Source organism: Carcharodon carcharias, chromosome 12, assembly GCF_017639515.1.
Source record: "Carcharodon carcharias isolate sCarCar2 chromosome 12, sCarCar2.pri, whole genome shotgun sequence".
NCBI lineage: Eukaryota > Metazoa > Chordata > Chondrichthyes > Lamniformes > Lamnidae > Carcharodon > Carcharodon carcharias.
Window position 1 is genome coordinate 118,219,293 of NC_054478.1, and position 14,691 is coordinate 118,233,983.

At 43.8% G+C, this 14,691-nt stretch overlaps 1 protein-coding gene across 3 annotated transcripts in view; it reads right to left on the reverse strand.

Annotated features, from left to right (window-relative positions):
• Positions 1-14,691, reverse strand: part of cops8 (COP9 signalosome subunit 8) — a 99,457-nt gene that overhangs the window by 38,557 nt on the left and 46,209 nt on the right. For 2 of the 3 annotated variants that reach the window (XM_041200070.1, XM_041200068.1), the window contains exon 3: positions 8,668-8,743. In XM_041200070.1, the coding sequence (XP_041056004.1) occupies positions 8,668-8,743 (76 nt within the window). The remainder of the gene's footprint in view (positions 1-8,667; positions 8,744-14,691) is intronic. The other variant, XM_041200069.1, reaches the window with a different exon arrangement.

The following is a 14,691-nucleotide window of genomic DNA, read 5'->3' on the forward strand; positions in this document are numbered from 1 at the left end:
AGGAGTGACGTCCTGGACCATCCTGCCAATGTTGACCTCGGTGCATTGCAATGCCAGCGCTATCACCTCAGCCTGAAGACGGATGGACTCCTCCATCGTGCCTTGTAGTCTGAGGAGTGCAGTGAACATCCTTTCATTTATGCCTTAGCTTGCCTTTGCAGCTCCAGCAACTGTGACGTGACCGAGTCCAGAGGCTCGTCATCTGACTCAGACTCAGCAAAATTCTGGTCTCCAGCACTCCTCTGAGTGCCGGGGGCCTGGCAAGTCCCTGCCTCTGCCTGTTGTGGATCAGAAAGTGTGATGTGCTCACCAGATTATGATCCTGAGGCTACTCTAAAGCTAGGTCCCATCGAGGTGTGTGTCTCTGCGTTGGTAGAGGGTGTGAGTGAGCACCATGACGGGACTTCAGGGAGGGCGCATTCAGATTCATCTGCGGAGGTTTCTTCACAGCCTGATCAGAGGCCCTGGGTCATGGACTCTGTCAGCTGTTTGGCAATACACCTGCGAAAGCAAGGGGAGATAATTAGTACATGGCAGTGGCCTGTGAAAGAGGACACATCACTCACAGCATGGTTGTCTGATGGATGTTGCACTGCTGGATCCTCACTTGGTTGGGCAGCTCCAACCTCACCGTCAGCACAGGACCAGTCCCAGTCATCGCCAGCCAGCTGGATGGCTGTGTTTTCGAATTCTGTCAGGACTTTGATTTCCAGGATCACTCCACCTGTTTGCGACCTTTCTCTCCTGTAAGACGGTTTGTCCTGCTTGGATAGATATAGGGAGGGTGTATCAAGATGCCTGCTGGGCCAGATGATAAGTATGCCCGGCCTGTGTGGATGGTGAGTGGTCCCATGGATGGGTTGAGGACAATGACTGTGTGTGTGAAAGAGTGAACGTCCCTTGCATTAGCAGTGAATGAGGGCTATGTGGGTGTATGACGGGTTTGTGAGTGTGACACTTGGGAGTGATGAAATGAATGACTTACCCTGGCAGAACAGAGAAGATCATGCATCCTTTTGCAGCACTGGGTGGCTGTCCTCCTCTGCAGGGAGTTCACGCTGACCACCGCTGCCACCACCTCCCAAGCCAGGTTGGTGACATTGCTACCCATCCTGCGACCAGAGCAGGGGTAGAGCAAATCCCGTCAGCAGTCGCTCGAGGGACCAATTGTTGAAGTGAGGGGCTGCAGTCTTCTTGCCTTTGCTGGCCATGTCTCCCGGACAGTGGTGGTGAGCTGTTGGCAACGAGTGCTTTGCTTAAAGGTGGCAGCCGGTGTGATGCAACAGTGGGGTGATGGCGAGCAGGCGAGTGAGAGCCTACCCACCATGAAAACAGCATGTTTCCCAGGAATGCATAAATAATGAGGTGGGCTCAGGAAGATACGGCATGAAAACCCACCATTTTCATCAGCGTGCAGGACTCCATTTTACCCACCCACTACCGCACTTAGTGCAATTCCGGGAAAATTCAGCCCTGAGACTGTGCCCCATGTTCCCAACCAGGGAAAACAACCTCCCAGTGTCTACCTGTCAAGTTTTGTATGTTCCAATGAGGTCATCTCTCATTCTTCTAAACCACAAAGAGTATAGGCCCAATTTACTAAGGTTCTCATCATAGGACACTGCTCCCATCCTAGGAACCAATCTCGTGAACCTTTGCTGTAACACCACCTTTCTTAGGTGGAAAACAAAAATGCGGAAAATAGAACACAAAGAAATAAAACTAGCCAGGAGTATTAAATAGATCATAAGGGCTTTTACAAGCATATAAAAAGGAATAGCTAAAATAAATGTTGGTCCCTTTGAGGCAAAGACAGGAAAAATTATCTTGGGGAAGAGGAAATGGCAGAGGTTTTGAACAAATATTTTGTCTCTTCATAGTAGAAGACACATTACATACCAATTGTGGTCTCACCAAAGCCCTGTGAAATTCTAACAGGGTCAATTAGGGATGGGCAGCAAATGCTGGCCCTGCCAGTGACAGCCGCATTCCATGAAATAATTTTAAAAAGCAAGACTTGCATAAACTTGTACTCCAATCCTCTTGCCATTTATTTGCCTTCCTAATTGTTTGTTGTACATTCAAGTCCTTCTGAAAGTCAACATTTACAAGTTTCACGCCTTTTAAAAAATATTCTGCTTTTCTATTCTTCCTACAAAAGTGAATAACCTCACATTTCCCCACATTATACTTCACCTGCCACCTTGCTGCCCACTCACTTACCCTGTCTATATTCTTTTGCAGCCTTTTTGTGCCCTCCTCATATCTTATATTCCCGTCTAGCTTTGTATCATCAACAAATTTACATAAATGAAGAGGCTGAGAGTGATTATGTTATTAGCATAGATTGAAAATAGCTGAGGCCCAACACTGTTCCTTGAGACACATCACTAGTCACTGGGTGGAACTTTCCCAAATTTGCACTAAGTGCAGTAGCAGGTGGGTAAAATAACATTTTACCCGCCGGCCGTGATGGCAGGTTTTCACGTCGTATCATCCCAAACCCGCCTCATTATTTATGCAATCCCAGGAAACATGTCATTTCCATGGCAGGCGGGTGGCCATTCGCCCGCCGGCCATCACCCCGTTGGTGCACTATGCTGGGTGCCATGTTTAAAGTCAAGCCGCAAGCACAGCACTCAGGTTCCAGCTCACCACTGCTGCATGGAAAGCATGGCTCTGAAACTGAAGAAGCCTGCAGCCATCCGGTTCAATGATGAGTCTCTCAAGTGACTTTTGGATGCCGTGGGGGCCCGCCAGGCTGTCCTGTCCCCCCACTCTGGCCACAGCATGGGCAGCAATGTGACCAATCCAGCTTGGGAGGCGGTGGCAGTAGTTGTCGGCGGGAACAGCCACCCAGTGCCGCAAGAGGATGAATTATCTCATCCATTCCACCAGGGTAAGTCACTCTTTTCATCACCCTCAGTGCACAATACTCATAAACCCAGCACACATCCACAGGGCCCTCACTCACTGCCAGTTCAAGGGACATCACCATTTATTCTCTCACACTCACTGTCACTGTTTTCATCCTGTCCACGGGACCACTCAACACCCGCACACGCCAGGCATAATTGTCATCTGGCCTGGCAGGAGTCCTGCTTACATTTTCTCCATCTCTACCCATGCAGGATAAGCTGGCACACAACAAGAGGGAGAGATCACAAATAGGTGGCGGAATGCCCAAAATCAAGGTCCTTTGAAAATGGACTTTGAAAACAGAGCCATCCACCTGGCTGGCGAGGATCTGGACCGGTCCTGTGTTGACGTTGAGGTCGGTACTGCTCTACCAAGTGATGATCCAGCAGTGCAACATCCATCAGACAACAATGCTGAGTGATGTGTCCTCTTTCACAGGCCACTGCCATGCACTAATTATTTCTCCTTGCTTTCACAAGCACGTCAGACAAACAGCCAACAGAGTCCATGACCCAGGGACTCCAATCAAGCCCCGAAGACACCTCGGAAGTGGAATCTGCTGAAACCCCAACTGAAGGCTCATCGCAACGCTCAAGCACACCCTCTGCCAGCGCAGAGATACACACACCTCGACGAGACCTTGCTTTAGAGTAGCTCCGGGATCACAATCTGGTGAGCACATTGCACTGCAGGCGGCGGCAGGGACTTCTCAGGTGTCCAGCACTCGGAGGACTGCTGGAGGCCAGCACAATGGAGGAGTCTGTCCGCCTTCAGTCTGTAGTGATAGCGCCAGCATGCCAATGCACCGACGTCAACACTGGCAGGATGGCGGCCGCCATGGAGACCTTGGTCCAGGACTTTGCTCCTGCACTACTGTGCAGGCCCAACTCCATCACTGATGCCATAGTTGGTCTCCAACAGTGTGTATGCGAGAGGGATGCCAGGCAGCTGCTCCACCAGCAGCCTGGGGCCCCCGGACACCCATAGGGAGGAGGATCTGCAGGTGCACACTTCAGGCCCATCCATCCAGGTGACTCAAAGTGTTCCGCCCATCTGACTCCCCTCTTCCTGTGACGTCAGCAGCTCTAGCTCCACAGGCCGAGGAGGGTGCCACTGCAACACAGCAGGACCCCGAAAGCAGCCAGGGCCCTCCAAGTCTCAGCCCTCCCAGCAGCACCCGCCAAGGTGATCACAGACACGGCACCAGAGTCAGCAGGCTGCCTCCACCTCTGTGCGGATGTCGGACAGTTAAGGAGATTCATTTCCAAACATATTGATCATGCTAAAGTGAGACACAGTCCTATGATCGAGTGAGCGCTTATGCAAGATGAGATTGAACAGACTAATTTTTGCCATGCCACACTGCGCTTGGTCTGAGGTGCACAAATTACTTTCATTTTTCGATTTGATCTGTTTATTGCTTCAATAGATACACAGTGCCTATTTCAAACACATCTGCACCATAAACTCACTTAAGCGGAAGCGGTTTGGCAACGCAATTAACAATGCCACTAAACACGTAACAAATCTCTCTGACCATGTACTCAGAGAAAGCGGGGAGTTTGTTCTTACGCCTGGTTTCAATTTGGTATGCCTTCATCCCAAATCAAACAGGAAGAGGTATTAGCTGAGTTTGAACTCCTCTACTCTCAACTATCCCGCCACAAACCAGTGTCCACTGAAGATGTTAAATCCTTGAAAGCACGCCTAGCCGATCTAGCGCATGCATATTGCGAGATTCCCAACAACCGGTTTGACTTTCACATGCAATGTGAACATCTTACAGCATTTTGAGGCCTTAAGACTAACCCGGACATACACATTAGTAAACCTGACAAAGGTTTGGGAATAGTCATCCTTAACAAGCGTGACTATATCAACAAAATGCACGCCACTCTTAATGACAGGTCCAAATTCATGTCCATTGGACATTGCTTGAAAGTAAGCTAAAAAAAAAAAGCTTGATGAACCTGTGTAAGAAAGATGAGCTACCATGCAATATGATTCGTCCTCATAGTTCGCTACGGCCGTGTATGTATGGGCTGCTCAAGACACACAAAAGTGATGTTCCTCTACACCCCATCTCATCAATGATCAGTTCTGCGCAACATGCATTGGCTAAATGGCTGGGTGAATTGTTACAACCAGTTTTGATTAAATTTTCTGCATACTGTGAAGGACTCCTTCACATTTGCGAAGGCCATACAGCAATACTGTCCATGCGCTCATTGACATTGCTAGCCTATTCACCAATGTTCCACTTAAGGAAGCCATAGATACTTTCACTGCAGTACGATATCATGGCGATCTAGACCCACCGCCGTTGCGTGAATCAATATTCATTGAGCTTATGAACTCGGCAACTTGCGCAGTTGAGTTCAGTTTTAAAAGCGCCATATATGCCCAAATAAATTATGTTGCCATAATTTCCCTTCTAGGTCCAACTCTCACAAACACCTTTGTTGGGTTCCATGAGAAAGATGTCTTCGATGGAATGACACTTAAGTTCCTACCTATCACATATTTCCAATATGTGGATGATACGTTTGCTATATTTAAATCCGCAGCTACATGTAACAATTTCCTTACATGTCTTAATGGGCTCCATCCTGCGCTCAGATTCACCTATGAAATGGAACAGTTAAATGAACTCCCTTCTTTGATGTACTAGTTGAGAAATCTGCCAGAGGATTCTCTACCACGGTCCACTGCAAGTCTCCCTTCACTGGTCAATATACAAGTTGGGATTCTTACAGTTCCACACGCTATATGATTGGTCTTATTGGCAACCTTATAAACAAGCCCAAACTCACCATGCAAGCTCGATACTGAAAAAGGGTGCAAAAAAGGCATCCTGCAGGATAATGGCTACCCTGATCAGATCATTTCATGCTGTGTGCCACGCAAACTCATGAACGGACCTAAGGCTGTCACTTTTGGCCCTGAAAAGTGCTCAGTCTACCTCAGATTATCCTGGAAGGGCAAGGTATCTCAAACATTTGAGCAACAGGTGAAGCTTGCTGTTTCACACTGATATTATGCAGTAGCAACACAGGTGGTATTTGCCACTAACAGAATGCTGCTGTCAAGTCAAAAAGACTTTCTGCCTATCATACAAATGTGTTATATGAATTTCAGTGCCAATGTGATGCTAGGCATGTAGGCTGTATGTCCCAAAGGCTGGCAGATCGTATCAAACAACATGTCCCAGGCACTGTTTGCAATTGGCAGGGTGCAGACTGTGCCCAACCAGCCCGTACTTGCAAAACTCAAAACAGTGTCCAACATTAGATGTGATTCTGCGATTGGACATTTGCTGAATAATCCTCAATGTGCTAAGAATTATGCTGACGACCAATTTAAGATTGTCAGTCGGGCTCATAGTGTGGCACATCTGCATGTACTGGAAGCTACGTATATTAATAAACAGGACTCTGCACTTTGCAGACAGAAAGAACAGTTAAACAAAGTAAGTGACAGCCATTCATTGACTCATTCCTCAGGGTGATGCCTTGACCAATCAGGGTAAAGCTTCCTGGTTTAAATTTCAAATAATGCTTGTTAATTGTCAGTCACCATCAGTGGTGCATTCTCCATGGCAATGCCACTTGTCAACCAAGCAGCACTCTCTTAACATACACCTATAAATTGTTGTCTTCCCCTTATATTAGTATTCTTGCGAGTGTCCTGATGAGTGCAAAACAAAAAGCTTAGACATGTCTCTTTTTAGCAAACCTACAATCTGCTGGGATCATTCCAGAAGCAAAGGATTTTAGAAAATCATAACCGGTGTATCCACTACATCTGCAGCTGCCTCTTTTTAAACTCTAACATGCAGGCCATTAAGTCCTGGAAATTTTGTTGGATTTTTGTCCCTTAAGGTAATTAATACCAGTATAGAAAAAATATTGGAGAATCTTAATTTCCTCACTCCCTTGATTACCATACTCTGGTATGCAATTTGAGTCTTTTGTGAATGCAGCCACAAAATAATTATATATTACTTGTAAAAACTCTCAAATTGTTTTATATTTCTGGCTAGCTTACTCCCATCTTTTAGCTTTCCCCTTTTTATAATGCCACTGATTTACAAGTGACTGATGATATTGCACGGTAATCTGCAATTCTTTTTAGTCTTTTTGGCATGAAACTCTACAATTCCATTGAGTTATATGGTGTTACAGAAGTGAGGCAGATATATCTGATTTGGCAATACTTTTGGGGAGTGAGAGAGAGACAAGGTATGTACCCCAGGACCAGTGGTCTGGAAAGGAGTGGGGAACAGTGAAAGAATATGCATGCATTTGGGGCACCCACTTATATGGAGAACTCATGGCATTTGTGGATATAGTTATGGGCACTTCTGAATCCTGGAAGTATCAGGAGACATCCTGGGATCTGTGACCATTGTGAGGGGGAATCCTAGGTATGGAAGCAATGACAACAAAATTCCGAGGCCAGGCAATATTTTTGCTGGAATGTGAAGTGTACTTACTGAGTGGTTCCTGGATAAAACAATAAAGGAAGGATATAGAATTTTGGATTATTTGGCAGGGCCAGTTGGAGTACTCTTAGTTTAATGACTCAAAAGGTGAGAGGACTCATAATGTGTGACATAACCGATTTTGTAGGGGATGGCTGAGTGGGAGGTGGCAGGTGTCTGGATTGGTGGTGCAGCATCACCTGTAGAAGCAAGACAGGAATCATTGCACAATATACTGTATAGGGACAATAACTACAATATAAAGATTCTAACCATGAAATACAAGAATTGAAAGGATTTCCCAGATTAAAATGTTCTTTTAACACCTTAATTGCATCAGGGCTAAGTACTATATGAATGTATTACATCAATGCTGTAAGCCATCATTAAGGTGGTGTCACAGGGGATTAGGATCCCTCCTGGTAGTTCCAGATTTCACGAGTGCTCTCAATGTGCCCGCAGATGCCATGAATCCTTCATACCAGCAGTGCCCTCTCCCACCACTCTTGGTAGTTTTTCCTCAGTCTTTGTTACTGAGCTGCAATTGACAGCAGACAAAAGGATTTTAAAATAATGGAATGATTTGATTGGTACAGATATTGCTTTGCTGGTACATTTTGGGTGCATTATGATTGATAATGATGATTGGGTGCACTCATGATTGATTATGAAATTTGAGTAAATAAAAATGTTTGATGCCAAGTTGGAAGCAAATAAAAAAATCCTCAGTCTGAGATGGGATACAATGATAAACAGAATGTGGGCCATATTGTATTACTTTTATAATATTTTAAGGAAAATATATCGAACTGTCAGCTGAAAATGATGGAATCTTAAAAACTCTAGGCAGAGCATTTACCAATAGGTGCATAGAATACAAGATTGAACAATCCAACTGAGAGATTCTAAGTCAACATCAAAGGTTTAATAAGTTGCAATTAAATAAAATAAAACTGGAGCAAAAAGCTAGCATCAGTAATGGTGTCCAAATTATTGTAAAAACCTAAGTGAATCACTCATGCGCTTTTGGGGAGAAAACCTCCTGTCTTTACCTTATCTGGCCGATTTGCGACTCCAGACCTATACTTATATTCAAGGTGGTGGCTCATCACTGCTTCCTCAAGGCAATTAGATATGGGCAATAAGTGCTCTTGCCAGCGACAACCACATCCCATGAATGAAACACCCAATTCTATCCATGACATCTCATGCTTCTGAAGCAAACAGCAGCATAGAAGGCAGGGTTCTTAAAATCATATACTCACAGTTTTGATGGCTTGAGGTATTCTCTTCCAGAGGTACCGTGCAGTATTCCTGCAATAATTAATGCAAACACCATTTCTTCGGAGATAATAATTTCAGTCATTATAGATCAGGATTATCAAAATATCAAACACTCAAATTCCAAGTGTTCACTGTATATCTGAATTAGACACCCAAAAGCATACCTATTTTCATTTTGATTCAAAAGCTATTACATTTGAGAGGTAGAGTGAGACTAGAAGAAGGGAAAAAAAGGAAATGAAGACCATTTTGTGGTCCAAATTGCATGCAGTTCTGTATTGTGAAGAAATGAGTTTAGAGGGGCTCAGAGCTATTTTAGGTGGATTCTTTAAGGCAAAAGAGTAAAATTTCATCCTAACAGACAAGGGGCAGAATTTTGCAGCCCATCCTACTAAAGAGTTCTTCCCATCCAGCCAAAGCCAATGGGCTTTTGAATGGCACACCACATTTTCCAGCCAAGCCCCAACTGCGACAGGGCTGTAAAATTCTGCCCAGTGGTGAAAAGTGAATGGCTAACATACAGACCTTGCAGCCTTCATTTTTAGGGAACTTCCAAGACCAATAAAGTATAAAAATAAACTACTTCAAATTCACTGAAAACAACCAGATACTCTAAAAATGATGACGTACTTGAATTTTGTGGATTAATGTGGATTATGTGCAGTAACAACAGCTTGTAATTACATAGTAACTTTAAGATAATAAAACATCCCAAGGTGCTTCAGAGGCATTATAAAACAAAATAAGACACCAAGACTTGTAAGGAGATATTCAGTCAAATGACTAAAAAGCCTGGTCAAAGAGATAGGTTTTAAAGAGTGCACTAAAGGAGAAAAGTGATCTAGAGACAGGGAAGTTTAGAGATAAGAGTACAGAGCTTAGAGCCTAGGCAGCTGAAGATACAGCCACCAATGTCATTGGGAGTAAAATCAGGAATGCTCAAGAGGCTGGAATGAGAGGCGTGTAGATATTTCGAAGGTTATAGGGCTGTGTTGTAGGGGTAAGGCTACGGAGAGATTTGAAAACAAGGATGAATAATTTTAAGATTGAGGTGTTGTTTAACCTCGAGTCTGTGTAGGTCAGTGAACACAGGGGTGATGGGTGAAAGCCAACTGGTGCACGTTAGGACTTGGACAGCAGAGCTTTAGATGGCTTCAAGTTTATGGAGGGAGCTAGTGGAGTGCATTATAATAGTCATATCTTGAAGTAACATAGGAATGGATGAGGGTCTCAGCAGAAGTAATGAGGCGGGGCAGACCCAGGCAATGTTACAAAGATAAATGTTCTTAATAATGGCAAGAATGCAAAGAGTCTGGTTAAGTCAAAGACACCCGCCAGGGAAAGCAATGGAATTGGTGGTGAGGGAGTGGAGTTTGTGGCAGGGGCTTCAGTCTTCCCAATGTTTAATTGAAGAAAATTTCTGCTCATGGAGTACTGAATCTCAGACACGCAAAATCTGACAATTTAGAGACAACAGTGCAGCTGAAAAAAGAGGTGGTGAGGTAGAGCTGGGTGTCATCAGCACATACATAGAAAGCAACGTGTATTCAGATGATGACATATAGATGAGAAATAGGAGGGCTTCAATGTTAGATCCTTGGGGTGACACCAGAGCTAACTGCAGGAATGGGAAGAGGAGCTATTGATGGCGAACTCTAGCTACAAATGGAATCAGGTGAGCACAGTCCCACATAACTGGACAACAGTAGAGAAGTGTTGGAGGAGGATGCTGCTATCAATTGCGTCAAAGGCTGTAAAGATCAAGAAGGACTCAGAGATATACTCTGCCTTTGTCGCAGTCACATAGGACATGATTTGTGACTTTGTTAATAGTGGTTTCGATACTTTGACAGGTCGAAAACCTGATTAGAGAGACTGAAACATGGGAGTTCTGAAAAAGACAGATAGGAATTTGGGAAGTGACAACACATTCACTGGGGAGTAAAGGGAGGCTGGAGAGTGGGTGATAGCTTGGAAGGATGGAGGAGTCAAGGGTTTTTTTTGAGAGCGGCAATGATGGAGGAAAAGGTACAGAACCCAAGGAAAAAACTGTTAACAATGTCAATTAACATGAGAATCAAGAAGGGAAGTTGGATGATCAGTAGTTTAGTGGGAACAGGGTTGAGAGAATAGGAGGTGCGTCGCATGATCAAAATGAGCTATGAGAGGGCATGAAGGGTGATGGGAGAAAATCTAGGGAAGGAAACAAGTTTAAGAGCAAGGGCAGAGTTGTGGGGGCAGGGAGGGGGGATGCCTTAGAGGAAGTCTGGCACGATGGAATCATGGAAGGAAGTGAAGTGAGAAAGACAGCTGATCAGATGGGTCTCAATCTAAGTGATAAAGAAATACAAGAGCTCCTTGCACTTGTTGGCGGTAAGGGTGGAGGGAGGCAGGGGAGTGGGGTTTAAGGTGGCTTACGATACAAAAAAGCAACCGGAGGTACCTTCCAGGCTGATCATGGAAGAGTAAGCAGTTTTGCAGACAAGAGTAGGACTCAATGGTGCTTTCTATGGTCCAGCCAGATCTGACAGTGAATGACCAGACCAGCTGTCCCCTGTTCACGTTCAAGTCAGCATGGACTATGCAACTTGGACTTAAGGGAGCAGAGTGAGGATCAGACCAGGGGACATGGCCAGGCTGAGAGAGTAATGGCTTTAATGGGGACAAGGGCATCAAAGCTGGCAGTGTGAGTGTGGTTCAGCAGATCAGTAGCTGCAGAAATATCATGGTGAACGATGGTCCAAAGGTGTGATGATTTGGAATTTGAGAGTGCAGTTCTAAGTAAATTGGAGGGAATTTTTTTCTAGGGGCAGGTACAACAACAAATAGGGTTCTGAGGCAGATGCAGGCTATGGTTGGAGCGCAATTCAAGGAAATAATCAAAGATGACCTAATCTGCGATTGATACTTGGAGATAATGACACTTGTGATGACAAGGTTGTGCTGGTGGCTGTGAATAGGGGTTGAGGAGTTTACACGGAGGGTGAGGTCAAGCAAGGATAGGAGGGCAATGAACTCAGGGGAGAGAGAACATGAGAAGATGAGAAGCTGCTTGGTGCAGAGGCTGAGGGAGGAAAGCACTGAAGATAACTCATTGAGAAAATTGACATGCTACTTGAGCAGGCAGAATTCAGAACCCCCGGAATCTGAGATTCTGTTCCAGACCTGAATTTCACCTCCCTGCAATGTAATTAACATTTATCCCACATTTACATAGCAAAGCAATGAGGTGAGGGGTTTCAGGAGCTGCTCTGAACCAAAACTAGAATCACAGAATCAAAGGATGGTTACAGCACAGAAGGAGCCCTGTTATTTCTCTGCCGGCTCTCTGCAAGAGCAACCCACCTAGTTCCACTCTCCTTTCTTTTCTCCATAGCCCTGCAATTTTTTACCCTTAGATAATTGTGGAATTATCCAATATTTGCAAGTTAAGTCCCAGGCAATTTCATATTATAAATGGGATTTTTGCCGTGTAATATTTCAGGAACTTTAATCATGCATCAGTCTGGAGAGTGGCTCTATGAGACACTTAGAAAAGTAGTTTGGAATTAACTAGTGTAAACACAACTAGTGGTGACAGCTAAAGTATTAGTGCAGATGCTGTGCATGTGGGGGTGGATACATAAGTTCCCAAATGTTTCAAATGATGACATCACTTTCATCTGTAAATATTTACTTTTACAGATTTTTCTGCACCAATAAAGCCACATTTCCCAAAACATGGCACAAAAATGCATCCTCTTCCCTCAGTCCTTAGAGGCCCTCGTTAGGATTCAGTCAAGGAAAAGTAGCACTGAGTCTCCTTATTCTAATATATAAGAGGAATATAAACATATTTCTCCATTTGTGTTTCAGGGTAAATTGTTCTTTTTTATTGGCAGCCATATAATATGGACATAACTACAGCACAAATATCTTGTGCTGTAAAACGGAAACAATCCATTCGAGTAGAAGAGCAAAAATTAGGCAATAAAGGCGACTGGCTCAGTTTCAGTGTTAATTTTTCAACAGGAGGCCCATTACCCATCAGGTTTAAAACTTTTCCCTTTTCACTTGAGGTTAGAGTTACTTTATAGGTTTCATACTGACCTTTTTTTTTAATGCCAGTTCATAATCATAAAATCTTTTTAAAAGTTGCACAGTTATGGAACATTTTTTCAAAGCCCAACCAAAGTATTGCAAGAACCAGTATTACTGTTATTGCTAATAAAACATAACCTCATGCCTCTTGGCCAGATTGTATGATGGAAGCATGGAAGGGGTTCAACCTCAAATCAAAATAATACTAAACAAAAAGCAAAAACTGTCAGCCGACATAAAGAATAAAGTCGGTCAATCCTAGCAAATTTCCTAACTGGCACAGGATTAACATTAGGATATAGACATGGATTTTGTTTTAAATAAACAAACAAGCAATCTAGAAGGGTGAGAGAAGGGATTCCAAAATGAAATCCAGTACAACTTGGTCAGGGTTAAGGACATAATTTTGGGGAGAAACCTATACAGTCCTTCAGGACAGTTTAATCTTGCATGTGTGTAAAATAGCAATTGCCTGGTTCAAATTTTCCATCTATTCAAGTTGGGGTGGGAGCGGAGGAGGGGTGCTGTGTGAAGGTGGTGAGAACAACTTGTAGCACAATCACTGAAAGATTGTTGAAAAGAGAAACATGGTGCCAATCTTTCAATCAGGACAAACACAAGAATGCAAAATTTCAAATGACCACCACAATTTATGCTACAGGAGGAAAGGGTGCTGACTGGTTGGCAAGTCCAATTGACTGAAGCATTGACATTGAGAAAGCAATGAGGAACTAAAGGATGCCCAAGCTCCCGGGTAATGCAAACAAGGCACAAAGCTTGAACATGTTTCTTTTGTTTGCAGAGAATGGACCTCTGTATGTCACTTCTAACAAGGTAAATAAGCCATAATTCTAGCTTGACTAATTATCTTAACTTGACCCTTAGTGTAGCTATTAACATACTCAGGATTGTTCAGCAAGTGCTGCCCAATCGCAGAAACACATCAAACAGTAAAGGTTTTGTTTTGGGTTTCACAAGCATGGGCGATACAGTCAGTACTCTGATTCCATCAGCCAATCACTGAGACATACAGCCATATATCTGGCATCACACCGGTACTGAAATTCATACATGACATTCTTCCTATCACACAGTTGAACAATGTCTTTTTGGACTGATGGCAGCATTTTGTTAGTGGAAAAAGCACTTGCATAGCCACTGCACAGTAGTGAATTGGCTTACTTAACCCATTGTTCGCATTTTTGAGTTACTTCACCTTTCCAGAGTAATTTGAGGTATTTTGGGTACTTTTCAGCTCTGAAAGTGGTGGTCTTTGGCCCATTTGTGAGTTTGTGCAGCGAATAATGATCTGATCAGGACTGCCATTGCAGGATAAATCTTAAGTGCTCTATTTCTGCATCCAGCTTGCAAATGGTTAGAGACCCATTTACAAAATTACCAATAAGACCAATCTTATTGCATGTGGAGCTATATGAATCCCAATATGTATATTGACCGATGAAGGCAGGATGATATCCAAATTACATGGCTGCAGTTGTGGGAGTGCAAGTTACATTATGCATGCTTGGCTGAGCCTAGACTTCCATTACTTTGTTGAAACAGATGCACAAAAAGGAAAACATTGCTTGATTGATAGGTTTACAATGCTTTTGCACTGTGATTTATTTTGTCACAAGCTCAATGTTTATTTCCACAAGTTAAAGAGGCCCCATGTGCTTATAGTTTCTGTTATTGATACTTTAAAGGTGTGGTTGATTGACACTTTTATAGGGTTACAGCAACAGCAGTTTTATTTTAAAGAAAGTAATGAACTGCTGGCTTTTTAAGCATTTCCACACATGCTATTGTTACTAGAGGGCTCATAGGTTCTATACATGATATATAATGGGCATGGAAGTGCCATGGTATGGCATAGAAGATATTAGGAGCCATTGGGGGTGAATGGTGGTATGGGTTGGTATGGT